This window comes from Annulohypoxylon maeteangense, assembly GCF_022496945.1.
Source record: "Annulohypoxylon maeteangense strain CBS 123835 unplaced genomic scaffold GGS22scaffold_31, whole genome shotgun sequence".
In the NCBI taxonomy this organism is placed as follows: Eukaryota; Fungi; Ascomycota; class Sordariomycetes; order Xylariales; family Hypoxylaceae; genus Annulohypoxylon; species Annulohypoxylon maeteangense.
In genome coordinates this window covers 138658-164463 of record NW_025953278.1, presented here as the reverse complement: position 1 = coordinate 164463, position 25806 = coordinate 138658, and the positions used below count along the sequence as shown (strand labels likewise).

Below are 25806 nucleotides of genomic sequence, written 5' to 3'. Positions count from 1 at the left end.
AGCCGAAGATCTATGGCCTTGAGGTGAGTGGTTTCGCTTGCCCATCCATTGGAGAGATCAGTTCTGTTCAAAGTTAGCATTCAGGTGTTCGTATGAAGGTATAAGATTCGAAATGTCTTTTTCAAGGTTGAATTAATGTCATGGTACATGCAAGTCGTATGATACAAGTCTCGTCAATCCCATGCATGTCCTTTTCGCCTCGTAACTATTCCCTAGGTACTGACTCTCCAAATACCTGTCGTTGCCGCATTGCATTCGAATGACACCTCCCAGACAATCGCATGACGCCTTTCACGTTTCCATTTCCATATCTATGTCGACAAACCATCTCCTAGATATTGGCTTTGGGAAGCCATGTCAAGGGTTGTGGGCAAATGTGATAAACTGCTAGTTTATTGGCCAGTTAACTTGCTAAGAATTCCTCCGCTCTTAGGCTTCTTGTCGTCGAAGATCTTCAATAAGCTGCTCCAGACCTGACCAGGTTCTTGGCTAGCATCGATACCCTTCCAGATACCCGTGTTCTTGTAGTATCCGACAACTGGAGTAGTCTGGTTATGGTAAGTCACCAAACGCTTCTTGAGCGCCTCGGCGTTGTCATCAGATCGCTGGATTAGAGGCTCGCCGGTGACGTCGTCCTTCATAGGGACCTTAGGGGGGTTAAATGTGCTATGATAGCTTCGGCCGGAGGCAGGGTGGATTAAGCGACCGGTGATGCGCGCAACCAGAAGAGCGTCATCAATCTGTAACTCGACAGCATGCTGTAGCTTCTGGTTCTTATCAGAAAGCATCTTGTCGAGCGATTCAGCTTGTGCGACAGTACGAGGGAAACCGTCAAGGATAAAACTAGAACATGATCAGTTCCACCCAATGCTCGTATATGGTGCGAAGTGTCGATCGTAAGCTATAACGCACATGCGCATGCGCATGCACAGCTACCAGCTACGAAGCGGTATAAAAACATACCCGCCCTTGCATTCCTTATTGTTCTCGAGCTCCTCCTTAATCATGCCAATGACAATGTCGTCGCTGACTAAACCACCAGCGTCCATAATCTTCTTGGCTTCTCGTCCAAGAGGGGTCTTCTTGGCGACTTGGGATCGAAGCATATCACCAGTGGCCTTGCCATAACTGTTAGCAATTTAATTCCGCACCCAGGGCAGTTATCGCTTCAGGATTGACAATCTCACAAGATGGCAGCAAGCAAACTTTTCTTTTATCTTCGGCGCTTGCGTTCCCTTTCCTACAAATCACGAAATTCGGTCAGCGCAACTCTTAATTAAGACCAATTGAGGCTTAAACATCCCGGTCCTAACGATTTCCCTGGTAATATCGGAAACATAGGGAACGTACCAGCTCCAGGAGGACCCATGAGAATCATGCGCACGCTCTCGGTAGATATACTTCCGCCGGATTGTCGTTGCTCTAAGCGTCTTACACGCTCCTCCAACCCGGACACGACGTCCTGCAATCGCTTCATCTCATCGTCGATTACACCCATTTTGAGGAGCTCGGAAGGAATCAATTAAGCCTGACCAAGGCGAGAAAAGAGAGGCGACTATGCAAGTCTTTGAGGAAATGAGAGATATAACAGTAAGGGAAGGGCAATGCGAATGTGATGGGACAGTTCGGGGGAAGAATTGGAAGAGCGTAGTAAGTTGTAAAATGTTGAAAAAGGCTGGAAAGTCCGAGGTTCAGCGATTCTCTGCGAGGTCGGGGATCGGGGAATTCTTTTTTCGAAAAATGTATGCGCAGGTGCTGTATGTACGAAGTACTGTACCTAGCTCGAAACCATTTTTGGCAAATAGCAAGGAACAGGTTGCCAAGTTGGATTGCGACTGCCTCAGCGCTCCGTCTTCATACTAAAGTCAATAAGTCCAGTACATCCTAAAAAGTACCTCTAAAAATGTAAAGCTAAGGTTGAGTAATTGGAGACAATTGGGGCTCCCCAGTGGTTGATAGCCTAGGTACAGCGGTAAGATAGTGGGGAAAATACCCCCATGCTTCTTAGCGGCGTGGCACTCAAACAACATTGAACCTGGAGCTCCTGCCAGTAATGCCTGTAATTCCGCAATCCCCTTGAGCTACAGGCGCCGAGGCAGCTTCAGTGTTCTTCCACGTTGTGTCACTTTACTTATTTGGGTTAAGCATTGCTTTTTAGCACTCGGCTATATTTCTACGAACTCAAGGACACATTGCGATTATTTCCGTTAGACCGCCGAGTTGACGATATAGAAACGGCATCCAAGCATCCATCACGACTTTGAGGAATTTGTGGAAATGTTGCTTAGTAAACTGAGTGTAATATTTTCTAACGTTATATGTTATTCTAAGCACCTTGCTATTGAGCTCTGAATCGACACAGGCAATGAATATTGATCCATTGAAAGACACGTAGGCATATATATAACAGTTATAGCAAACAAAAAATGGTCAATATAGTCAAGATCAGCTCGCGACTTTCTACTCGGTCCAACGGATAGGGGCGATAGGGCGGAAGGCGTCCTTTCCTAGCTACATACTAAGATCGTTAGGACACGGCATATATGTAATATGCCTCAGTCAGCTGGGATAGTTCAACGGTCCGACGCTTCCTTCTTCGATCCGTGTGACCCTTTTGTTGGGGGTTTCTGAAAAAAAAAACGAGGATCCTCAAGAATGGATATAAAAATGGATATACAAGATCAGCCACAGTCTTAAAACTCAAGCCACATAGATGATGCAAGTCGGATTTAAGAATTAGTCATCGACCATCCAAGAATGATGGTCCGTGCTTGGTACTTGGATACTTTTACCATTCTAAGCTAACCCTAATCAAGAATTAAGCTTGACCGGGGTTTCGAGCGGAAGGCAGCCTCACATACGACAGCCTTCTCACCTTAGTACCTTGTTTGTAAACTTTCATCAAGCTCGGTTCTGTTTCGTAGCAAGCTTCCTCTTTTTCATCGCACTACTCAATTTTTCGCATCTCTAAATTTCTACCCTTCACGATGCCTACTACGACTGCCGAGACCCTTTCATTCGTGAATAAAAATGTCACAGTCGCCCCATTAGTCCTCCTTTCCGTCGTAGACCACTACAACCGAGTAGCGAAGGGAACCAGGAAGCGTGTGGTTGGTGTGTTGCTGGGCCAGAACGATGGGAAGAATGTGCGAGTATCGAACAGCTTCGCAGGTCGGTCGCATTTTCTCGGAATTTTTATGACACTGAAGTAGCATTGCTAAAACTGAATCGTTTTACATAGTTCCATTCGAAGAAGATAACGATGACCCGTCTGTCTGGTTCTTGGACCATAACTATGTTGAGAACATGAACGACATGTTCAAGAAAGTCAACGCGCGAGAGAAGTTAATAGGCTGGTACCACTCCGGACCCAAGCTGCGCGCATCCGATCTCGAGATCAACGAGCTATTCAAGCGATACACCCCGAACCCTCTCCTAGTCATCATTGACGTCCAACCGAAGGAGTCTGGTGTCCCAACAGATGCATATTTTGCAGTAGAGGAGATCAAGGATGTACGTTGCTCCATAATAGAGTTATGGATGATCCACAGGCTAATATGAATGACGTATAGGATGGCACAACCACATCCAAGACCTTCGTACACACTCCATCCACCATCGAAGCCGAAGAAGCAGAGGAAATTGGTGTTGAACACCTCCTTCGAGATATTCGAGACGTAGCCATCGGTACTCTATCCACCCGCATTACAAACCAACTGCAATCACTACAAGGATTACACCTCCGATTACGCGAAATCCAGACTTATCTTCAGAAAGTCCAGGATGGTAAACTTCCAGTGAATCATGCAGTCCTAGGCAACCTCCAAGACATCTTCAACCTTCTACCTAACCTCTCAACTCCTAAACCTGGCGTTGAAGCCAAGGGCAGCAATGTAGGAGAGTTATCATACGCGATGAGCGTCAAGACGAACGACCAACTCCTCGCCATCTATCTCAGCAGCTTAATCCGCGCCATCACAGCCTTCCACGACCTCATCGAGAACAAGATCCAGAACCGGCAACAACAGGAAGAGAAGGAGGCAAAGGAGGAGGCTGCCGCGACGACAGGTAAAGATGACAAGGACAAGAAGGAAGGTAGCGTCAACGGTGTCAATGGCGAGCCGGCAGAGAAGAGTAGCGACAAGGAAAAGAAGAAATAGTGAGGTTATTTATGAAAACGTGGGATAACAAATTACTTCGACCCTTGTACATTATCCAGACTAAGGTGGAAAGGTCGATTCCGAGGTTGGAGGCGCCTCGTGCATGCATGCTAATCTATAGACGGTTGATCAGACTCCTGATCCCCCGATGATCCATGATCCTATCTTGCTAAGACTTCTATTTGAAATCGATAGGGTATATTCCTTTTGTCTGTTGTATCATTATACATAAAAGCGCATTTTTTTCGTGAAATCATTATTGGAGTCATAGATGTCATAATGTACATCTCCTCTCCCCCTATTAACCCCTCAGATATCCGCGACCAATCCCGCGCCTTCCTCCCTACTCACAATCCTCTCGTCCACATAGCCCCCAAGCAAACCATCCCACCTCTCCGCCAATACGCACGCCAGTAGGTGCTTACAGCAGGGAACCCCATCAATCCCGCTCCCTTCCGTGCCGTCCGCACTCAAGGCCCCAAATTCCCACTCCGTTCCCCTCGACGACTTATCGTCCTGTCTTATACAGGAACCAAGGGAGTTGGAGGGAGTGTCTATGGGGTAGGGATTCGATTCCCGCTCCTTGCGCGGGAAGGCGGCAAACGCAAAGGCCGCGCACGTGCAGTTCCAGGCACTGAGGCGAACGACGTACGATAGACCTGTCGACGAGGAGGATTCGCCACGACGCGGATGCTGCGGCTGCGCGGAACGCACGATATAGAACGTGGACAGAGTTGTCTCGCTGTTTTCTGGCGTTACTTTGCTAGAGCTTGGTGACAATGACGATGATGGGCCTATTTCCACCCCTAGTCTTGATTGTGGTCGTTGGTGCGGGAGAGCGTTGATGATAACACGCGTGGCGAGACGGCGGTCTAGGAGGTCCAGCGCGGGAAGAAGGGTTAAAGGGTATAGAGTATAGAGAGTTGTGAGAAAAGGTCGGTAGGTGTGAGGTATGAGTTTGAGAGGGTTTGATGGTCCCGTATTAACAGGACCTGTATGAACTGACGAAATGGTGGAGGGAACGGGGATTGAAGCAAGACTATTTATGAGGGTTGTCAAAAATTGTCGCGGTGTAGGCACTTGTTGATCCATCCTCCTTCGTAGAAATGTCCGAGACTTCTGATAGTGATGAGACGGATTAAATCAGGTTTGGACATAAATGAATGAAAGTTACTTGCTAACATTAGGTTGGTTCAGTACAGTGAAGAGAACAGTATGAGACTATATTTTGACTGTGTGGTAGTTGCATGGAACAGGGGAGCACAGCGTTAGGGGTTGGCTTTCCTTAATGTTTATGTAGTAGGTACCTAGTAGGTAAGAACGTTACTTCCTCTATGAGAATATTCATCTCTCAATTCCAATTAGACACCTCTTATGAACCTGGAATCCATGTACAGGTATCATCTCAGCATAGAGGGTCTCCATCTATTCTGAGGTAGTAAACTTAGGCAAGTCTCTATTCAAGGAAGTCACGACGAATTTATATGGACTCAGGAGACATAAATCACCAATATTTGCTACCTATATAGGTATATAGGTATTTAGGTAGGTAGGTAGTTTTGACTCATTTGTTTGTTCGTACCTACTCATTTAGGTATGATTATCACGAGGCGGAACCAAAAGACTATCTAGGAAACAACGGCGTCGTTGCGCGGGGAGCTCCTAACTACTATACATACAGGTGAAGCTCTTCGTCTAACCTACTCCCAGGACTAGTGGCCAACAGGACCCTCACGGACTCAACGGGGACTCAACGGGCCGAATCCCGATCCCATAGGCCTCTAGCTATCAGCCTGGAGGAAGATCAGACGTCTGACAATGATGAAATGTAAAAGCCACTTAGCTCTGTTGTGGGCAAATACAAGTGACTGTGGGGGGTTGGAATTAAAATGGCAATATTCATTAGAATCAGCCCCTATTAATATTGTAATCAGCTTACTCATAACTCCCGAGGTCCTGTATAGATATTGTCGGATGTAGAGCAGCGTCCTTTCTTTCGCCCCTCGATTCATCCCTAGACTCTTTGACATAAATCCGAGTATAACTACCTAGTAAAAGTCCTGATGCATTTCCTATCTAAATAAACCTCGTTTTCAACATAATGACTACTATACTCAGTCTTCTTGCCAACGCCGAGCTGATTCTGCTAGCTACACTCGAAACAGGACATTATAAGGCTTACTATTGCTTTCCCAGCTGTGTCACGTGTTCTAAGTATTCGTGTAGAAATTGCCCTTGTTATAGAGTTGTAAGTTCACGTTCCCCATTTCGAAATTTTATTGAACCACACAAGATGAGCTTGTCTGTTCAAGGTAGACATCGAAATATATGTTGCTAACTGGCTTCATCTGTAGTACACCACATGTTGTACCGAAAATAACCCAAAAGAGAAGAACAATGGAAAGACCCATGGGCGAATGGAATTTACTATGTAAACTGTTAAACGGGTAAGGCTGTCCCATTATAGAGGCAAAGGGGATGCGAAGAAGTAAATATCTACTCATATGATAGTATGCATTTACCAATGAACATGATGTCGGTAAGGTATCATTCTCGTCGGATAACGAGGCGAACGACCGAAGTCAGCGAAAGAGTTACTGAGTACTGCAACATTTAGATGAGTGCGGTGACGTAATGGATAACGACAACTCTTAGCTTAGCCTCGATTTTGCGTGTAACCACGATATAGGAGATCTGGGTTGATCGATTAGGGCGGACAGTAGGTAGAGGAGGAAGCGATTTCAATGTTTGATTGTAGCGGTCTGTCTTGCAGATGCAAATATGTAAGTACCCGTATACATACTTCATACTTAATTTTATTGTGAACATAAAACCTTGAAGAGTTGAAGTTCAAGTGGACATGTGACCCCCAATCAGATCTGCCCCATTTCGTCACTAGGTACGGATGCTGCAAGTCAATATCTGCTAGGTAAAGGTGGGGGGTAAGTTGGTCTAAGCTCCCAAAGATACGTATGTACATCTACATGTATCTGTCGGCACTTCCCGTCTTATGTACCTGGCCAGCAGTGACAGCTAATGCCGATTGGTCCAAATTACAACCATCTAAACATTCGAACATTAAAATAAGAAATACATCCATCCCAATCCTAAATACCAACTTCTACCCTCAAGTTAACAAAACTTGAACCCGACACAAGATGGCTCCTGGGCAAAAGCTGTACCCGAGGGCGACGGTGAAGAAGATTGTCAAGGCTCATTCGAAATGCAACGTCAGCAAAAATGTCGATGTCATGGTAAGGCCGCCTTGCCTTGTACTAGTCGCGTGACGCGCTCTGACTAAATATATGCCACAGATGTTCCTCGACTACGTACTCTTCATGCAAACGTATGAATTCTAGTCTTACTTCCGAAGAATACATAGTGTTCTTCTAATTTCTTTCATTGCGAGGCTAATTATACAAAATAGACTCATGAAGGAGGCGGCTATTGATGCAAAACAATCTGGGGAAAGGGGTATAAGTGCTAGGAGTGTGAAGAAAGCTACTGCGGTTAGTTTGCTATATATAACCCCTTTGCTTGAACTATTGACTGATTTTGGTAAAGGATACTCTGGCCAAGTTCAAGGGATGAAAAACACACAACAACCACCATAACTCACCATGTTCTTCGAATTGACTAATGAAGGATCTGGGAGTACACTTTTGATGCTATACGGTCATAGAGGTATCCGTGATCTGTTTTTTAGTCTTACGTGGACCAGACACTTCAGGGCTGTCACGGGAAATTTCTGAGGGATGAGTAACAGCCGTCAATTTTGGGAATGCAGATAGTATGCATGCTCAACTAGGCTGTATTACATATCCCTATATGTAAATTCATGAGCTCTGGCGCGATGCTTGCCTCAAGTCTGAAGCACTAAGAGGCATACCAAGCATGATACTAATTGAGGTAGTCATTGACCTACTACTATGCGGGTAAAGATATCCATAGAATTGAACCCTAAGAGGAAATTAAAACATCAATTGAAGTTGGTATCACTTGCATGTACCTAGGTACATCTAGGTACATCTAATGGGATCAACATTAAATGATGAGTTGTGAAAGTTGGACCTCAAGTGCTACATATGTAGGAGGTACATATAGACATGTACCTAGACAATTCCTAAGGTTTCTGTAGGTTTCGCTGAGTGGGTACAAGGCACCCAAGACTTCCATTCAAGTGCTAGGCTACCGCAAGCTAGGGCGCGCCGCGTGCTAGGGTGGGGTTTACCTGGGGGTCGTTTGTGGGCGCCGCATTGGGACCTAAGGAGCTAAGGTTAACCCTGACGAAAAGAAAAAAAAACCGATCTGAACTTTTTGACCCGAAACCCAAAACTCACACTTGCAGAAAAACAACATCCACTTCTACCAATCTCACAACCAACCAACGACCATCCCAGCTTTCATCATCTTCAATTCGCCTTTCCTACCTGACCCTACTTACACTACTTCACCTTGTCTACACAAATTTCTATCTACTCTCCTACCGTTACTCAACGCAACGCAACCTGCAACCTAGAAACCTACATCCAAAGAAGCACACTTGCGCTTGTATTTTTCAATATCTATTTTTACTCACGCCCGTTGCCCGTTGCCCGTTTTTAATCACGAACCTTGAAGTGTAAAAATACGCCAAGGCGAGCAAATAAGCTCCTCCACAAATTCCACTAACGACAACCTTTTTTTTTCCTACGGACGATCATATCTTCCCTTTCACTATGCCTTCCTCCGCTGTACAAAACCCTCCTGTACAGACGGAGTCCAAGTCTGCAAAGAAGAAGAAGGCTAAGGCTATCCGTACCGAGTCGCCTGCTCCGTCTGCTCTGTCCATTCCCGAGAAGCCCGCTTCTGTCGCCGGCCAAGATGGTCAAGATGATACTTCTGAGAATGCATACATTCGTGAGCTTCAGAAGTAAGTCCGACCTCACCAACGTTAGGTACATACCCTTCTCTATGCTGACCCCATTACTAGGAATATCCGCAACATTAACAAGAAGATCGTAAGTTTGCATGCGTCATATTTCCCCACACCTAGTAGCTCGTATCTAACTATATTTTCCTCCTCTAGACCAATGCCTCTAAGACGGATGCCTTGATTGACCAGCACAAGAACAAGTCGTTAGAGCAGCTTGTTGACGAAAAGATCATCAATGCCGACCAGCGCGCCCAGCGCCTGAAGAAGCCCCAACTCGAATCACAGCTTGCTCAGCTAGAGGAGCAGCTAGCCCAGTACAAGAAGGTTGATGAGGACTACCGATCCCGTTTCACCGCCGAGAAGGCTAGCTTAGAGAAATCACTCTCCGAGAAATTCGAGAAGGAGAAGGTCGATGCGATTAATGAGATCAAGGAGAAAGCTGCAGCTGATTCCAAGAATATCAAGCATGACAGTCTCCTGATTTTATCGCAATTCCTCCGACTGGCTGCGGCTCGACGAACCGAGGAAGCCGACCCCACCGCGGACGAGAACATGGCCTTGGAGGGTGTCCTTCTCAATGTGTACTCCGGCGACGAGAATGCTGTTTCAACTATGATCAAACTTATTGAGGGATCGGAAGAGACTACACTCGGCGTTTCCGGAGACCAGCTTCAGACGACGTGTAAGTATTTACGAAGATTCTGTATTGATTTTTTCATTAATATCGCTATAGTTGGCCAGGTTAAGGCTGCCGCAGAAGCCCATGCTGCTCATATTGCCAAACTTGAAGCAGATGCCGCAGCCGAGCAGGCGGAAGCGTTTGATGAGGCCGGAGCGGTCAATGGCACCGACCCGACCGTTGCTAATGCTGGCCTTACCGAGATCGATAGTACCGGTACCACTGCCCTATTAACTAACGGTCATACCGAAAAGTCGAGTACCAGCTCGGATCTGCCTGCGAACAATGACGTCGCCGACAGCGCTGCTAATGCTGCTGCTGAGTCCCGGTGGGACCAGAGCAATGATTTGAGCGCCTCTGTTTCCCAAGAAGACTGGGTTAAGGTCCCTCGTGACCCTACCGAGACCGACACTGGTCTAACCGCCACTCCCGCGTCCGCCGGCAATGTACAGTCTTGGGCCGATGAACAGCCCGAGAACCCTCCTCAGGTTAGTTAATAAGCGATTATCATTTTCTCTTCATTGCGATTTCAGGAAGCGTAAATTTTGGGTAAGGGTGTTGCTAATTACTGTTTAGGCACGTGCTCCTGCCGACGCGAACGACGGATTCCACCAAGTCCAGCGTAACCGACCCCAGCGAGGCGATCGCGAAGGTGGTTATCGTGGGCGCGGCCGAGGTGACTACCACCGAGGTGGTTATCGAGGACATGGCGAAGGACGAGGTCGTGGTCGCGGACGCGGTCGCGGTGGACAGCGTGGCGGAAGACCTCGAATTGAGGAATCGTAGAGGATTCGATCCCATGCCTGTCTCCCCCGGTCGTATTGTCGTATCTCTCGGGATCGACTCCTGGCTAGACAGCCGTGGCGATGATCTTCTTTGCTCTCTTGACTACATCTAGACTCTACCTGTCTAGTTGTAAGGAGAACTCGACAAAACAGCACTGGTTTACCGCCGTGCATATGTATTTTGTAAAAAGGGAATTGGCGGGACGTCTACTGCATCGTATTTTCCCTCTGGTTTCAGGAGGGATGGAGTACAGTGGAAATGAACCGGCGTCAGCATTTCCGTGCGGGTTTGCGGCTGGTAGGAAAGGAATTCCGGTGTTTGTCTGTACCAAAAAGCCTTGCTAGCATTTACGACACGCGAAAAAGTTGGCTGGAGTCAATGGTTAATGACACGATGACATGATACTCTTCTTCGGTGCATGTATTATGACGACACAAAGAGAAAGGTATTTTATCACGTTTGATCTTCACGATTTGATCCCGGTTATTTTACGCCGTTGAATGTGTATCCTAGTAGGTGGTGAGTGTAAGTAAGGTCCGAAATACTGACTTAGGTAGTTGAGCTTATGTACCCTCGTTGTCTATCTACCTACCTACCTAATCATCTAACGTGTGGCGACTGCTCTTATATTGAAGTAAGTTGAGAAGATGGGTTATATGATCGATTTTGGTACGAATTGCTTCAAAGAACCGATATCTGGAAGAACCTACTTGAATCATGGAATATTATGGTTTGTCATCGAGGCAAATATTACATACATACGAGCTCCGCCTGATGAGGCAATATTATAAAGTCATTTCCTTTCATAGGGTATTTGATATATTCATTGTGGTGTTTATCTGCCTCTGGGCTATCTACACCTTGATACAGTATCAAAGATCTTGCAGCGAAGAATTATCTGCAAGATTCTTAGGTACTGCCTAATGCATCCATGATGTCATCTGAAGCACGTGAGATATGGATGTTTAACCCCCCGCCATAGATGCATCCCTCTATTGGAGATACCCATTCGCACTCAACCAATCCTTGATGACCTTAGCATCTCTCTCGCGATAAGCCGCGCGACCACGGATAGCGTCCTTGACCTGCTCGAGGGTACGATCGAAGGCACTAGTATCTTTGTCCTTGAAGAAGGCGTCGATCTCGTCGATGTACTTCGTATCGGTGAACCTCTGCAACGTGAGCTTGACGAAGCGATCTAGGACGACCGGGTTGGCCATTTTGGTGGTTAGTTTCTCCCAGTTGTTCTGAATATACGTCCACTGGATGGGGCGTGCAACGGAGTTGGTCGACAGGGCGCTGCCGAGGGAGTGCATGTCGCCTGAAGGCACGGACTCCGATGGGGGTGCGGGTGGTGACAGATCGCAGTTAAAGGGAAGTAGGCTCTTGGAGATGATTTCGGGGTCGCGGACGTGGCCTAGTGAAGCGAGGCAAACCTCCTTGCCATCAATGGCTGCGCCGGTGTACCATTCTTTCTTGAGAACCTCCACTGCCTTGGCCGGGTCGGTCTTAACAGCGGTACGGTAGACTACGGTTCTTAGGTTTGGGTGTAGGGGAGTTCCTTTCTCAACCCAAGAGTTGAACAGTGACTTTGCTTTTTCGGTTACTCTGGATACTTGTTTAGCTAATGAAGAAGGTGCAGATCTTTAGGAAATAGATAACTCACCCCTGATGGCCGTTTGCGGCAGCGCTAAGCAGAAGTCGCTTACGCAGCAGGCCTGTGAGATAGTCCTCACCCTCTGGAAACTCCCATCCGATCTTCTCCACCGCATCGTTGACAAGCTTAAGAGTGAACTGCTCTAGGCCGCGCTTGATTTCGTCATCGTCTCCGAAGATGGTCTTGACTAGTCCTACGGAATCTAGAACTTGTGCCCAAACAAGGTGGTTGGTCTCACCTCCGAAACCTTTGATGAAAGCAAGAAGAGCAGGAGTAGTGCCGTAGCCGGAAAACGCCAAGTCCGCTGCGGAACCAATGATGGAGATCTTGTCTTCGTTACTTAAGCGATCGAGTTGAGTGCTAAGTTTTGCGAGACGTGCTGGAGGATAGTTGGTTCGGTAGAAGCCGGTAGCGTTGCTGTTGATCTTATAGAAGTCATCGTCGATGTCACGGATTGTTGTGCTCTTTTCGGTGAGAGCGAATCTCTGGATATCCTGTTGTCCGACCTTGCCTTGCAACGATAGCGGTACCCACCATACAGTCTCATCCTCTTCAGGCTTCACATCACCGGTCGATAGATATCGATTCTGTTTAATGGAAATCTGGCCAGGCTCCTCAGCAATAGTCAACAATGGATGCCCAATCTTCTCTATCCAGTTACCCATCAAGCCAGTGACGTCGGTCCCAGATGCCTCTGTTAGTGCTTGCCAGAGGTACTCGGTCTTGGCGTTACCGTAAGCGTGCTTCCTCAAATACATGCCAACTCCCTGGAGGAAAGTCTTCTCTCCAAGCTGACTAACTAGCATTCTCAATGTAGAGCATCCCTTAAGGTAGCTGATGTGGTCGAAGATCTGATTTACATCTAGAGCATCCTTCACCGGGACATGAACAGGGTGGGAGGCACGCATTCCATCAAGCTTGAATGCCATTTCCATTCCCTCGTTCACGAACTGGGCCCAAACTTGCCAATCGGGATGAAACTCGTTGACAGCGTACCAACCCGCCCACGTAGCGAAAGATTCATTTAGCCAGAGCTCGTCCCACCAATCCATGGTGACAAGGTTGCCAAACCATTGATGAGCCAACTCGTGGGCAACGACATATGCAACGCGGTTCTTGTATCTAGCATCTGAAGTCTTCTCGTCGAAAAGAACAGCTGTCGTACGATAGGTCACGAGACCCCAATTCTCCATGGCCCCGTGCGTGAATTCGTGGACGGCGAGCAAGTCAGACTTTGGAAGGGGATAATCGATACCGAAGCTTTCGGAAAACAAATCGATGGTCTTCGGCGCGTGTTCTAAAGCAAATCGACCTTGCTCCTTCAATCCACGGGTAGTGTAGACACGTACGGGGATTTGCTTGCCGTTATACTTTCGTTCGGTAAAGGCCTCAACATACTCGAAGTCTCCGATAGCCCAGGCTAAAAGGTAAGTACTCATGACCGGTGTTCTTTCAAAGGCAACCGACACAAAACCATCGCGAGTCTTAGAAGAGCTCTTGGCAGGCATATTGGACAACGCAACCTGATCCTCGGGAATTTCGATCTGAAAATCGAAAGTTGCCTTCAATCGTGGCTCATCAAAGCAAGGGAAGGCTCGGCGGGCGTCGCAGGCCTCAAACTGGGTGCTCAACATGTAGTGAAAGGTATCGTCTCTTGGAACCGAAGCGGCTGCGGGGACGATGGGCTTGTACTTGCTTCGGTAGAAGCCGGCCATGTCGTTGTTCATGGTTCCCTGGAAGGTGATCTGAAGAGTGGCCTTCTGCGAGGCTGGAACCTCGTCGGCGAAGACGAGAGCTGCACGCTGCTTCTTCTCATCATAGTTGAACGTAGTTGTCTCTAGGGATTGAGTAGCCTTGGTGGGGTCAGACACGATCTTAGCAGTAAGTAACTTGAGCTCTATAGAATTGATAACAATCTCCTTGACGGGTTCAGTAATAGAAACGTCGATGGTCACGTTTCCATTATAGGACCAGTCATTAAAGTTTAGAGAGGAGATGTTGAGGTCATAATGAGAAGGGGTGACGGTAGAGGGGAGAACGTCTCGATCTGCCATGATGGACGAAGGGATGATGGCTGAACAAGATACTCTGGAAGAGGAGGAGAATAGACGGCCAAGAGAGTTGTTGAAGAAGCGACTGCGGTTTCGGGTGCCAATGTTATCCTTAGTCTTATTTGTACGATTGGTACTAATAGTAGTACTATATGTACTATAGGTACTAATAGATACACGTGCGGTGGTATTATGGTATGAGTTAAGGTGGGGTCTTGTTTGTCTGGATCTGTCTTTAGATTGATGATGCGAATCTCGAGCTTGGTTGGCCGGGTTGATGACGAAATTGGCAGGTGTTGAAGTGAACCGTCGACAGGGTTTAACTGTCTTGTGACTTTTATCCAATGACTTAAAAAAGCAATCAAATCGTCCGGGTATTGTCGAAGTTGTATATTGTCTCGTTGGTTGATTTTGTTGTTTTGAGAAAAATGCAGGAGATGTGCTGCAAGTAGAAGCTGCGCAGCTTCTAGACGTAGTAAAACTCCTTAAGCAGCCTGAGCTTATAGGTACTACTCCCGCATTGCCCGCATTGCCCGCGGTGCCCCTCATCAGATTCCACGCAACGGTGGTACCAGATCGAAGGACCACCAGCCGGCAGAACTGACCAATCATATCCATCATTGCAGATGTCATATCGTCAGGGCCAATCGGTACGTCGGAAACCTAATATGCACCTGTACATTTCTTTTTCATTAGCTATAAAAACTGGTTCCGGTACCTGAAGTACCCATATCTCCACTGTAATATACTTCAAATGTTGGAAGTACCTAATTAGAGTTGCAAGTTGATAAGATTATTACTAACCTTATGAAATACGAAGAAAGACATTCACCTTCTCGTAACAACACCAAATAATCCTCCAAAACGGCACACGTCGTATTATATTAGGATATAGAACATTTCGTTAATAGTGAGACGAAGAATTTATAGCGTAGGCAGTGAATACATGTAAAAGAGGAGGTACGTATGTGGGTATGGAAATACTTGGCAATTAATAACGTGAACAAATTCTTGGATTCCCAATAGAAATATAAACAGCTTCCTATCTTAGCAAAACTAGACAAGTAGCTGCGGAATCTAGTTGAAAAAAGGGCCGGATGATCAATTGGAAGACTATTAAATTAGTACTATATATGACCATCCTGGGGAATGGTAAGTTTGAGGTTGAGCAGGTTGAGGCGTAAAAAGCAAATAAAATCGTACTTTGGTGCAAGAATTTGAAAAGTCAAATGTTGATTAGTAAGTGAGATAGATATGATGCATAGGTGCAAACTAGTTGTTTAATTACATATATGTATATCGCATACACCATTAATTCTAAAGCTAGTCGTAAAACGAAAACATTACGTCCCGTTTTACATCATTCCTCATAATATTTCACAACGTTCATCTTTGTAGACGGCTTCAACTCATTTCCATAGACACTCATTTATAAAACTCAGGTTTTATGATTGAAACCGTCCTTGTCTGATACATTTCCTATAAGTAATCCACCAATGGAGCCACAAGATCTCCGCAACAGTGGCGGCTCGGGTAGAAGCCATGCCAGCCTCCGCCAACAGCAGGAGGAATTCCGTCGACGACTGATGAGACCAGATCGTTTCTCCCGACAATCACATGGCCGTTCCGGAGACCCAGTTAGAGCTGGAGTACGGGAGGCTGCCGAGCCTCTCACGGAGCTACATGATGTCGGCAGAGCTGAGTTCTTCCCTACTCCGCAAGGTCAGTTTACTGTTGAACTTCTTTTTTCTCACATTGCACTCATTCTCCCTACCCCCTCCTCACATTCACCTCCACCGCTCTCTTTTCATTGACTGCCAGGTTGATTATATCTACCATGGCTCCCAATCGAATATACACCATTTCTCGGCATCATTCGAATCCCGATGATGGTCCGTTTTCATCTACCTCGCTACCCGAGACACGCATTCAAGATAATACAGCTAACAATTCTGCTGGAATTTATGAAGACCACACAGCAACCGAAGGAAATGCCGAACGTGTCGAGTATGCTGATGATGGTGATGATGACATTGAGGACGATGATCAGGAGAATGAGGAGGATAATGGTGAAGAAGAAGAAGAGGAAGAAGACGACGACGAGGAAGAGGAAGAGGAGGGTCATGATGATGTCCCGTTCGATGCCTCCGCAGTCGGCTTGAAGGAGATTAGCAATCTTGCCAGCTTCACTGTCAGCAGCTACAAGCCTGGGTGTGGCGTCAAAGAGCTGCGTGATGATGATGTGAACCAGTTCTGGCAGTAGGTGCTTGTCTTTGCCCCAAATCCCTTCATCACTAACAAAAATTTACCTAGATCTGATGGTCCCCAACCTCATCGACTGAACATACACTTCATCAAGCGCGTAGAGATTCGCGTAATCCGACTCTACTTGGATTATGAACTTGACGAAAGTTACACACCCACTAAAATCCAGATCACCGGCGGTTGGGGTCCTAGCTTCACTATCCCTTTCACAACCATGGAGCTTAACATGCCCAAGGGATGGATCGATGTTCCCGTCGCTGGAGCTGGTGGCGGTCCTGACGGTAACTCAATGTGCTGCTGGTTCGTTCGTATTATCGTTCTTGAAAATCACCAGAACGGTAAGGATACCCACATACGCGGAATTAAGGTCTATGCTCTGGATGATGCCGCCGATACTGCGGAGAATAATCCTCTTGAAGAGATGGTCGATGCGATTGACGATTTCGACGACCGAATGGAACTCATGAATATCCACGATCACGACGAAGGTGCAGTATCGAGAATTGCGGCTGCCAAGAAGAAACGCAAAGAGAGCGCCAAAAAGTACACGCCCGGCGACGGTGGACTGACCATCCCCGACTTTATGAGGGAGCCCGAGATTCGCTGAATAGGCCTCAAGTAACTGAGAAGTCAAGCTCTCATTTTAAAGCATGGAGGCGTTCTGGGATACCGGTTGATTAATTTGATGATACCCTATGGTTGCTTTTGTTTCACAGTCATATTGCATCAAGGAACGGAAAAGCTTGTGCATGTGCCTCTCATTGCTAAGAGGTAAGACGACGATGTCCCCCTAAATACTCCCCAACACCAGATAGGCGATTTTGTTTTCGCATCGATCTGCGATCCCCTTCAATCCAGTTCCCTGGCCTCCAAATAAAAACTGTTTTGGACAGTATGATTTCTGGCTGGCCTTTTTAAAAAGTTGAAATGTGATAAATTATAATGCAATTGCGCATACTACCTACCTACCTACCTACATAGTACGGATATAGGAAAGTTTAGTTTAAGGAGATTAGATGAGATAAGATTCTATACAGGACCCACCGACGGGACCAACCGTTCGCTAAAAGGTTAAATCTTCGGACCTCTTTAGAGTCCAGGGTTTTTTTTCACTCCGTCATCCTCTTTCCTAATTCCCTAGTCTAGCATCATCCCCAGCATCGATGTAATCGACGTAATCAATTCTAGGAATGTGATCTTCATCATGTTTTGCATTGCTTGTTTTATATCATAGGAGACGTCAAGTCTGGTGGTTCTACATATCCCTACCTACTAGGTACCTACTTCGCATAGACTCATTAATACAAGAATGTCTTCGCTAGAAACAGACAGCGCTCCGATGGCTCGACAACTTCCCCCCAATCTCGTTACTCACTTTACCCAAGCTCTCAAGAGCTACCAGGTATCCAATGCGACTTTCCATGTCCTATGCTCCTTAACGCCCTCCGTATCCTCTTCGCCTCTGGCAATACCGGCCCCCCAAACGCCTAAGGTCCTCCCAAAAAGGCTCCTAGTCCTCGATTCCTCCTTCAACCCCCCGACTCTCGCTCATCAACAAATGGCACTATCCGCATTCTCTGAGTATAGGCAAGCCGGTGGTGATAATAGCAATGATGATGATGATGATAATAAGTCACGCGTCTTACTACTACTCGCGATCAACAACGCGGACAAGGCGCCAAAGCCCGCCATCTTCCCACAGCGGCTCTCGATGATGTACCTCTTCGCCCAAGATCTCCTAGCCTCCACCACTGCTACTAAAGCAACATATAGCGAGGGTGATTGCGAGGGAGTTGACATCGCAGTTACAACAGAGCCGTACTTCCACGCGAAAAGCAGCGCTGTCTCCTCGTCCGACTTTTACAGGGGACCGAAGCCGGTAGAGCAAGTCTACCTCACGGGCTTCGATACCCTGATCCGCATCTTCGATCCGAAGTACTACCCCGACAACTCCATGGCCCAGGTCCTAGACCCCTTCTTCGCACACGCGCAACTCCGCGTCTCGATGCGTACGGATGCGGAGTGGGGCGATTCGGCGGCGCAGTTAGCGTATCTGGAGGGGTTGAGATTGGGCGGACTAGATAAAGTCGGCGGAAAGATGGGCTGGGTGAATAGGATACTGATGGTTGAGGGACGTAAGGACGGCGAGGAGGTTATAAGTAGCACGAAAGTACGCGCGGCTGTGTTGGCGCGGGATTGGGATGCGCTGAAGAAGTTGGTTAGTGAGGAAGTGACAAATTGGATTCGACGCGAGGGGCTGTACGCTGAGGTTGGTGCGTGAAGGCGACGATTATGAGAACGAATCAAACATACGATCTTTGCTTACCTAGCCTTAGAGTCGAATGAGTTTGACCGGGGTTCGTTTCGGTATTGCACGACCGACCTAGGTGGTTGGTACTCGATATCAAGACCAACCTACTTACACATCGAGACCCGGAAGAGGTATGCCTACTATATACTAGGTACCTAGTAGCTACCTAGGTAGGTGTAGGTAGGCACTAAAAGGTCGAACTTTACCTCTAAGGTGTCATATCACGAGACTAGCATTCGTCAACGTTGTCGTCGTAGAGGGGATACGACATGCCGCCTAGTGCGGGGTGGCCAGGCAGCAGATTTTGAAGGGGGTCAAATTTTGACCCATATACTATACTTTGCTGTCGTAATTCAAGTTTGATCCACGAACTGCGCAGCTACCAGCTGGCTACTGGTGGCGTAGTGGTAAATGGAGATGACAGCCCAGATAAAACTGTCCTGGGTTTTTCGTAGGTCCTGGTTCAACTCACGAGGAGGGCGACAGGTTTAAGCTCCTGTTCAGGTCAAATCCTCGGGGTAGGAATAGGGACTAAGCTTTTTGCTATTTTGCCAACTTGGTTTTTTTATATTGCTTTTATTTTTATGTATTTTTTTTTTGCCTCCATCTTGAGTCGCATTTCGACTTCAACCACGACAAACGTATCAAGATAATTGGATTCACTTAACTATATCCTACGTTTTACTGTCTTGCATACTACCTGCCTACCTAAATACTAAGGGGTATGTAGATGGTCGGCTGAGAGATTTCAGATGGGTTTAGATTCGATTCGCGGAATACCTACAAGATACTTCTTCCTCGGGATTAGATCTCAGTCATCAGTCATGATGCGTGAGATATTGACAAACTCCGCGGGGCTCGTAATTTACCTCGACGGCTTCTATTTGCGAATTCGGTAACGAGATACATTACAAATCATGCGGCAATATTACATACCTACATGCTTTTGACGTCGTTGATAAAACTACCAGGTAGGTGCCTTTAAGGATCGCTCTATCTCGAAGAGGTTTGAGCAACTTCCCTAGGGATTCCTAATTCATCCCCGTGCAGTTGACCGATCACATTGTAACTGCTAATGCAGTGAAGGATCGTCGCCAAAATTAGGCGACTTCGGTCGAAGCAAGTTTTCCTCTGTTATTTCGACCGATGATCAAATCAAACAGCCCCCACGATCTGCTTTGTCACGGTTAGATATATTTAGGCAAGCCCCATACCACATCTCATGCTTGCTTTGCTTCAATCTCTTTTGTCGCGGTATCTCTTGCTCTTCTGTGCCATTCTAATTATGGTGAATTAGGACAAAATTTGGATAACATATGCCGATTCGCGACACATACACTATGATATCCATTATCATAATTCGCGCGCGGTTAAAAGAAGAGGCTTATTATATCTTAGTAATTAGCCCACATATTAAACGTATTAGCAGCAGCATATGGTGGACCAGGTAGTTTCCAGTGAGTACCTACCAACCCAAACTGGCACCCATGAACCATACCTAGATCCTAGGTAGGCACCTACTAGGTAGGTACCCAGCAGGTAGGTAGGTAACCACCCAACCACCCCGCCTTCAACCCCTGTAGGCCTTATCTATAAAATCAAGATTTATAGGACTACCTAGCGTGCTAGCCTAACTGTCTCTGGCCATTCTAGTGGACCTAGGACTCTTAAATTGTCTATTAATAGCGCTGTAACATTCAGCTGGATGCAGAGCTGAGGCACAGCACCTTCGCGTAACATTGCATAACATAGGGCTGCCTTGACTGAAGCATGAGAAGACTTGTCGAATGTTTTGGCTATTAAGTCACTGGTACCTAGTCATGTAATATATTGTCGTTGTTCGTTGTTGAGCATCAACTTTAATATGGCTTCTCACGGCCCTAATCATAATCTTGAATATCAAGCAGTCCTATATATATCAGACGATACCGATAATGTTGGACATCCTTATGAGCTAGGGCATATTCCAGCTTCAACCGGTGGCGGGCAGGACCAGTACCATCGATTACAATCCGCCGACGAAGATATCTATCAACCACAAATGGGATCTTACGATAGAAAAGCAACAGTAGGGACGGAATTCACCACTACTACGATTAAAGAGAGGTCCCCTTCTGACTTTGAACGGACTCAAAATGCGGCAACACCATCATGGCTTCCTCATACTTTGCGGTGGCCAACACTTTCGTCAATACTAGCTTTGACTATAATTCTGGAGATTTTAGTAGCAGCCTTTCACGGTATATCAAACCGCGATTCAGGACTGGTAGACGATGACGGTTCCGGAGGGATTGTCGTCGCTTCTAAATTTGTACCTACCGTGCTCGCAGTTATCCACGTTCTTCTAATATCGATATTGCTCAACGATGTTAAACGAACCCAAGCGTTTGCGTACCTTTCATCTCCTCATGGTACTTCCGGTGAGAGGTCTCTCACCTGGACTGCTGAGGCGTGGTGGGACGCTCTTTTCAAGGGATTCCCTGGCCGCGGTCGAAAAACCAACTGGGCGTTACTATGCGCGTCTTTGGCGTTCATATTTGGTTTCCTTATAGTATCACCATTTTCCTCGAGTTTATTCGTGACGGAGGATATCGTTTTCACATACCAAGTACCGTTTAGGAAATTGGATATCTCTTCTTCATTACCACTTCAAGCTTCACCGCTAGGCGCTACATATTTCCGAACGGTTGGCAACATCCTCCAAAACGTCACGACTTCGGCATGGATCACGGACAAATATGCCATACAACCTATCTGGCCGGCCAGAGTGGACAGCGTACCTCTGGGGCCGCAATTCACCGATTCGATGCAAACGTGGTCTGCAGAGACTACAGTATTTAATGTGGAAGAGAGTTGCGAACAGATGAACCTGGATCCTGGGGGTATTTATATCGTTCCATACAACAATAATCCCAAAATTACCAATTATTCCACCATCAGAATTTCCTCTGCGTTGGGTTGTGTTCTGAACATCACAGACAAAGGGAGTCTTGGCAACTACGGTGGCGCTCTCTGGGGCGATTTGTCAAATCTCAGCACCATATCCATGGATCACCTTAGCTTCAACAGCAATTTGATGAGTTTTACAAAAGCGAACTGCACGCAAGACGAATATATGGTATTTGTCAATGCATGGGGTTCTACTTTGACGGAAGCCAACCTCACCATTGAAGGCCAAGCTTGCACAACCCGTTACTACACGGGAGAAACCAACGCCACTGTCGTCTTTAGCAGCGGCAATTCCAACGTTCAGGTTAATATCAACGAAAAGCAGTACTTGTCTAATCGCGTAGAAATTCCCAACACCACGGCAAATCTGTCCAGTTACCAGGATGTCTTCCTTAGTCCGAGTTGGTCAGTCCATTTGAAGCAGCCTTCCACTAATCATGTAGCATTTTCGTCCGGACCAGCGACGTTGCTATTAGCATTAGACGATTTCGATCCTAAACAGATAATCTCGGATCCTTCGACAGTACAAACTGCTGGGAAAATAAAACAACGATTCTTCGGGGAGCTTCTTCGCGACACCTTCGATGACTCTGCGACGAACAACCCTTCTGAAATCTCTGGCACTACATCCGAGACTAGGCGACGGGTTGTTGTAGTACCTGCTGTAGCCATTGTTCTCGAAATTGCATTAGGTATACAACTGGTACTGTTGGCCATACTCTTCTTCATGACTAGACTATCTAGGCGCCCTCTCGGTCTTTTCGCAGATCCGGCACCGGCAATGAGCATGGCTAAACTTATTGCAAATGAGCCCGCTACATTGCAGTCATTCGAGGGGCTCCATAGCTGCACGATCGAGGAGATACGGGCCGCGGTAGCGAACCAAAGATACCAGTTAACCCGTGATGGGGTTCGCCTGATAACCCCTGAAGTCGACGACCTCATCCAGTCTACCTCGCCAGAGTACATCAACACATCGCAGACTATAGCCGCCACAGATTCAAAACCACAATCATTCACCTTTGGCATTTGGCTTCTCATTATATTTACCCTCCTCCTTTCGGCCACCTTGATAGTGATCGCGTATCTCTATTGGTATTCAGGGACGTACGGATTATACCAGACGGCTTTTGTATACGCATTTAACATTTCAATCGGCGGTGTCGACCTTAGTAACGTGAACCCAGCCTCCATCGTTACCACTTTCCTCGCCGTGTTAATTGGATTGTGGTGGGGGTCGCTTGAGACAACCTTGCGTAGGATCCAGCCTTTCCTATCTCTTGCCAAAGAGCCAGTTGCCGGAGATGAAGGTCTACTAGTCTCTTACATCTCTTCGTATCTTTTACACGCCGTTTGGAAAGCTTCTAGACGAAGGCACTTTGTGCTCGCCACTGTGTGTGGTGGTGCATTTCTTGCTGAGATCTGTAAGTGCTCTCATACTAGATGCACAGGTCTATTCTAACGTTAGCAGTCACAATTGCGATGTCGTCGGTTTGGGATAGAGAACCCGGAAGCGTGCCATTCCAGGTTGATGTTCAACGACAGCTCGAATTACGCAGTGTCCCGCATTTGTCAGAAGCTACGCTGCAGTTCACCAGTCACGCAGGCAACTATAAACAGACTGCCCTTGCATCTCTATTTAGCAACTTAAGGACTTCGTGGATATATGGTGCAGCTGTGCAGATCTCCTTGAATGGATCACAGCCTGCCTGGAGCTCAGATGGTTGGAGTTTCGTCCCGCACGACCTATCTTCAGTGCCGCGAACAAATGTTCAAAATACCGGCAATGAATCGACAGTGCCGGTATCTTCGATGAACGTTACATTGCAGACTTCTGGAATCCGAGGACGAATCGAATGTTCACCACACCAGCATTTGGACCTCACCAACAACACAAACTGGTTGACCAAATGGGATTTGACTAACGCAACAGCATGGAATCAAACACTTGATCCAGATATTTTAAAGACCGGCTACGAGTTGGGGTTGAATAGACTTGGATCTAACACTTTGCTCTTCCTGGATAATAACGCAAGCGTAGCAGGGAATTACACCACATTCTTTGTGAATAATAAGAGGGTGTCGTGCTGCGAGAATGTCACCGACGGGCAGATTGGCACGAGTTCGATGGGATATTGGTCGCCAAATTTAGCGAACAACTCACTGTACCCGGATTTTGCGACATCTTGGCCTGCTAATTTTACGATCAAATGGATTCGCGGTCGTCCGGTAGAAGGGTACCATGACAAAACCTCATCTTCGTCGAGTAGCATAAACGCACCACGACTAATGTGGTCGGAGCCGCCTCAGATGGCGGCATTAAACTGCATGCCCATCATCGAAACAGTGAATGCCAGCGTTACTGTGAGCACGGAAGACAGCCATGTCATCAGTTTTGACCTCCTCGATGAACCGCAACCAGACCAATACGCGTGGTCGGACGACTTCAAGCAGCACAAGAACTATGACGGGCTATGCCAGAGCGCCGGGTGCAGTAACCTCTACAGTGTCAATATTACGACCAGCCACGGCATTCTATTCATAACTGGTTTGCTCGGCGCCGCAGATATGTCGAATTTTGTTGGCGATGTCGAAAGTTGGAATATCGCAACCGAACCCATCGACGACCAGACCTTTAATATTAGAGAACCCGGCCTGAACGTCGATCTCATGACATACTCCATGTTGTCTCTCGTCAATAACGACCACGAAGCGCTCCTTGATCCAGACACACTGCAACGCACCGCACAGCAGACTTTCACGGCCCTGTTCCAGAATTACGCGAGCAACAACGTCTCCTTCACGACCGGAGGCTATGTTTTCCAACCCCCCAACGATGCCCTTCCGCCCGACCTTGATACGCCTGTTGTTAGTGGTAATAACAAAAGAGCCGATACTTCCTCCCCGCCATCCGACTCGACGATATCCTTCCATGTACAGCGCCCCGTCGAGCTCCTCAAGATGTCGAAACCCGCGGCCTGGATATGCATGCTGATCCTCGGGTACCTCATCGTCGCCACCGTGATCCTGACGGTCGCTTCTCGACGATATACACACATGCTCCTACGGAAGATTGATAGCATAGCGGACGTCATCGTCTTGATGGCGGGAAGTGAGAAATTGCTTAAGGAGGCTAGGGAGAAAAGTACTGCGCAACTGAAGGGCGATCGTGTTACGAAGGCAAGGTTGGGCTGGTTTACGGGGGCGGATGGAACGCAAAGGTGGGGGGTTGAATTGGTGGGACGGGACGATGAGAAAAGAGCTATGGACGCTACGCCTTATGATGGTCATCAGTCTGATGTTCAAAATGGTGCGTTGCGTGGTGTAGGGGACACGCCGGAGTATAATGCGGACGGGGTTTCGCTATTATCATCTAGTAATACGCATAATAACCACGGGTCTAGTGTCTCGGCTCCAAGCCAGACGCACTATTCTGACTCGACTGGCCAACACCGTGACGGTGATCTCTCGCCCATCTCCCAGGATTACGGACGTCAGATGTATCACCAACAGTGGCCGAACACGCCAGAGGATTACCCCGTGCCCCCTCACCTCGGAGAGCGACGCGCTCCCTCGATCGATATTAACGTTGATAACACGCCGTTCTCGTCATATTTTAGACACGATGACGAGGAGACGTCGAATCCAATTAAGACAAGGTTGTCTTTGTTAAGGAGAGGAAATACGCAGCGTAGGCCTCGATAGAGCCGATGGAATGGTTATATCTACCTAGGTAGATACCTAGGTAGGAGGTATATATTAGTTTATGTCTTTTTTATGATATCATGATCATCAGAGATACCCTTAAAATACAAGATTAAGTATTGAGAATTGTCTTTCAGCTTGTATGGAAATTGTGAAATTTTGGTGGCTAAATCTCAAAGGGGAAGCATTTGGTATTCGTGTACGCCTGTATCGACGGCGGGCCATAAGAACAAATCCGCCAACTCGCCAATTCAATTAATGTATTGAAATGTATACAGGTAATACAGTGTGACAGCGTACAGTCTTATACATATTCCACACGGTGCGT

At 47.1% G+C, this 25806-nt stretch overlaps 10 protein-coding genes across 10 annotated transcripts; 7 read left to right on the top strand and 3 right to left on the bottom strand.

Moving 5' to 3' along the window:
• Window positions 1-30: 30 nt before the first annotated feature.
• GGS22DRAFT_175947 (adenylate kinase cytosolic) lies at window positions 31-1879 on the bottom strand. The gene is made up of 4 exons (XM_047963340.1): window positions 1351-1879; window positions 1188-1240; window positions 964-1118; window positions 31-843 (listed from the first exon to the last, which is right to left on the bottom strand). Exons 1-4 carry the CDS (start codon window positions 1496-1498, stop codon window positions 393-395), a joined length of 807 nt encoding a protein of 268 aa, XP_047813967.1. The 5' UTR covers window positions 1499-1879; the 3' UTR covers window positions 31-392.
• A 988-nt stretch (window positions 1880-2867) lies between these two features.
• GGS22DRAFT_100098 (maintenance of mitochondrial structure and function-domain-containing protein) lies at window positions 2868-4404 on the top strand. Its single transcript, XM_047957652.1, has 3 exons — window positions 2868-3171; window positions 3242-3513; window positions 3573-4404. Exons 1-3 carry the CDS (start codon window positions 2988-2990, stop codon window positions 4158-4160), a joined length of 1044 nt encoding a protein of 347 aa, XP_047813966.1. The 5' UTR covers window positions 2868-2987; the 3' UTR covers window positions 4161-4404.
• A 1-nt stretch (window position 4405) lies between these two features.
• GGS22DRAFT_100095 (uncharacterized protein) lies at window positions 4406-5315 on the bottom strand. Its single transcript, XM_047957651.1, has one exon. The coding sequence runs from the start codon at window positions 5250-5252 to the stop codon at window positions 4470-4472; it is 783 nt and encodes a 260-aa protein (XP_047813965.1). The 5' UTR covers window positions 5253-5315; the 3' UTR covers window positions 4406-4469.
• Window positions 5316-6038: 723 nt separating this feature from the next.
• GGS22DRAFT_175945 (uncharacterized protein) lies at window positions 6039-6994 on the top strand. Its single transcript, XM_047963339.1, has one exon. The coding sequence runs from the start codon at window positions 6262-6264 to the stop codon at window positions 6496-6498; it is 237 nt and encodes a 78-aa protein (XP_047813964.1). The 5' UTR covers window positions 6039-6261; the 3' UTR covers window positions 6499-6994.
• Window positions 6995-7274: 280 nt separating this feature from the next.
• Window positions 7275-8128, top strand: GGS22DRAFT_175944 (uncharacterized protein). Its single transcript, XM_047963338.1, has 4 exons — window positions 7275-7414; window positions 7475-7506; window positions 7588-7669; window positions 7725-8128. The coding sequence occupies exons 1-4, from the start codon at window positions 7319-7321 to the stop codon at window positions 7749-7751; spliced, it is 237 nt and encodes a 78-aa protein (XP_047813963.1). The 5' UTR covers window positions 7275-7318; the 3' UTR covers window positions 7752-8128.
• Window positions 8129-8467: 339 nt separating this feature from the next.
• Window positions 8468-11114, top strand: GGS22DRAFT_175943 (uncharacterized protein). The gene is made up of 5 exons (XM_047963337.1): window positions 8468-9072; window positions 9133-9160; window positions 9229-9757; window positions 9809-10242; window positions 10331-11114. The coding sequence occupies exons 1-5, from the start codon at window positions 8879-8881 to the stop codon at window positions 10538-10540; spliced, it is 1395 nt and encodes a 464-aa protein (XP_047813962.1). The 5' UTR covers window positions 8468-8878; the 3' UTR covers window positions 10541-11114.
• Window positions 11115-11340: 226 nt separating this feature from the next.
• On the bottom strand, window positions 11341-15221 carry GGS22DRAFT_175940 (peptidase family M1-domain-containing protein). Its single transcript, XM_047963336.1, has 3 exons — window positions 15053-15221; window positions 12207-14922; window positions 11341-12148 (listed from the first exon to the last, which is right to left on the bottom strand). Exons 2-3 carry the CDS (start codon window positions 14879-14881, stop codon window positions 11533-11535), a joined length of 3291 nt encoding a protein of 1096 aa, XP_047813961.1. The 5' UTR covers window positions 14882-14922; window positions 15053-15221; the 3' UTR covers window positions 11341-11532.
• A 416-nt stretch (window positions 15222-15637) lies between these two features.
• On the top strand, window positions 15638-17446 carry GGS22DRAFT_175937 (anaphase-promoting complex, subunit 10-domain-containing protein). The gene is made up of 3 exons (XM_047963335.1): window positions 15638-15970; window positions 16219-16507; window positions 16562-17446. Exons 1-3 carry the CDS (start codon window positions 15745-15747, stop codon window positions 17118-17120), a joined length of 1074 nt encoding a protein of 357 aa, XP_047813960.1. The 5' UTR covers window positions 15638-15744; the 3' UTR covers window positions 17121-17446.
• A 144-nt stretch (window positions 17447-17590) lies between these two features.
• Window positions 17591-19184, top strand: GGS22DRAFT_100035 (Nucleotidylyl transferase). The gene has a single exon (XM_047957650.1). The coding sequence runs from the start codon at window positions 17823-17825 to the stop codon at window positions 18792-18794; it is 972 nt and encodes a 323-aa protein (XP_047813959.1). The 5' UTR covers window positions 17591-17822; the 3' UTR covers window positions 18795-19184.
• Window positions 19185-20545: 1361 nt separating this feature from the next.
• On the top strand, window positions 20546-25686 carry GGS22DRAFT_198339 (uncharacterized protein). The gene is made up of 2 exons (XM_047966120.1): window positions 20546-23197; window positions 23245-25686. The coding sequence occupies exons 1-2, from the start codon at window positions 20689-20691 to the stop codon at window positions 25476-25478; spliced, it is 4743 nt and encodes a 1580-aa protein (XP_047813958.1). The 5' UTR covers window positions 20546-20688; the 3' UTR covers window positions 25479-25686.
• The last annotated feature ends 120 nt before the right edge of the window (window positions 25687-25806 follow it).

Excerpts from the sequence above, each read along its gene's own strand:
- GGS22DRAFT_100095 (XM_047957651.1), bottom strand. The coding sequence starts at position 5,252 with ATGGATCAACAAGTGCCTACACCGCGACAATTTTTGACAACCCTCATA.
- GGS22DRAFT_175943 (XM_047963337.1), top strand. The coding sequence starts at position 8,879 with ATGCCTTCCTCCGCTGTACAAAACCCTCCTGTACAGACGGAGTCCAAG. Across the intron at positions 9,161-9,228 it reads GCAACATTAACAAGAAGATC|ACCAATGCCTCTAAGACGGA; the intron begins GTAAGTTTGCAT and ends TTCCTCCTCTAG. Across the intron at positions 10,243-10,330 it reads AGCCCGAGAACCCTCCTCAG|GCACGTGCTCCTGCCGACGC; the intron begins GTTAGTTAATAA and ends ATTACTGTTTAG.
- GGS22DRAFT_100035 (XM_047957650.1), top strand. The coding sequence starts at position 17,823 with ATGTCTTCGCTAGAAACAGACAGCGCTCCGATGGCTCGACAACTTCCC.
- GGS22DRAFT_100098 (XM_047957652.1), top strand. The coding sequence starts at position 2,988 with ATGCCTACTACGACTGCCGAGACCCTTTCATTCGTGAATAAAAATGTC. Across the intron at positions 3,172-3,241 it reads AGTATCGAACAGCTTCGCAG|TTCCATTCGAAGAAGATAAC; the intron begins GTCGGTCGCATT and ends CGTTTTACATAG. Across the intron at positions 3,514-3,572 it reads CAGTAGAGGAGATCAAGGAT|GATGGCACAACCACATCCAA; the intron begins GTACGTTGCTCC and ends AATGACGTATAG.
- GGS22DRAFT_175944 (XM_047963338.1), top strand. The coding sequence starts at position 7,319 with ATGGCTCCTGGGCAAAAGCTGTACCCGAGGGCGACGGTGAAGAAGATT. Across the intron at positions 7,415-7,474 it reads GCAAAAATGTCGATGTCATG|ATGTTCCTCGACTACGTACT; the intron begins GTAAGGCCGCCT and ends TATATGCCACAG. Across the intron at positions 7,670-7,724 it reads GTGTGAAGAAAGCTACTGCG|GATACTCTGGCCAAGTTCAA; the intron begins GTTAGTTTGCTA and ends ATTTTGGTAAAG.
- GGS22DRAFT_175940 (XM_047963336.1), bottom strand. The coding sequence starts at position 14,881 with ATGACATCTGCAATGATGGATATGATTGGTCAGTTCTGCCGGCTGGTG. Across the intron at positions 12,149-12,206 it reads GCCGCAAACGGCCATCAGGG|AGTAACCGAAAAAGCAAAGT; the intron begins GTGAGTTATCTA and ends ACAAGTATCCAG.
- GGS22DRAFT_175947 (XM_047963340.1), bottom strand. The coding sequence starts at position 1,498 with ATGGGTGTAATCGACGATGAGATGAAGCGATTGCAGGACGTCGTGTCC. Across the intron at positions 1,241-1,350 it reads CATGGGTCCTCCTGGAGCTG|GAAAGGGAACGCAAGCGCCG; the intron begins GTACGTTCCCTA and ends CGTGATTTGTAG. Across the intron at positions 1,119-1,187 it reads AGTTTGCTTGCTGCCATCTT|GCCACTGGTGATATGCTTCG; the intron begins GTGAGATTGTCA and ends AGTTATGGCAAG.
- GGS22DRAFT_175945 (XM_047963339.1), top strand. The coding sequence starts at position 6,262 with ATGACTACTATACTCAGTCTTCTTGCCAACGCCGAGCTGATTCTGCTA.
- GGS22DRAFT_175937 (XM_047963335.1), top strand. The coding sequence starts at position 15,745 with ATGGAGCCACAAGATCTCCGCAACAGTGGCGGCTCGGGTAGAAGCCAT. Across the intron at positions 15,971-16,218 it reads GTTCTTCCCTACTCCGCAAG|ACCACACAGCAACCGAAGGA; the intron begins GTCAGTTTACTG and ends GAATTTATGAAG. Across the intron at positions 16,508-16,561 it reads GATGTGAACCAGTTCTGGCA|ATCTGATGGTCCCCAACCTC; the intron begins GTAGGTGCTTGT and ends AAATTTACCTAG.
- GGS22DRAFT_198339 (XM_047966120.1), top strand. The coding sequence starts at position 20,689 with ATGGCTTCTCACGGCCCTAATCATAATCTTGAATATCAAGCAGTCCTA. Across the intron at positions 23,198-23,244 it reads TGCATTTCTTGCTGAGATCT|TCACAATTGCGATGTCGTCG; the intron begins GTAAGTGCTCTC and ends TAACGTTAGCAG.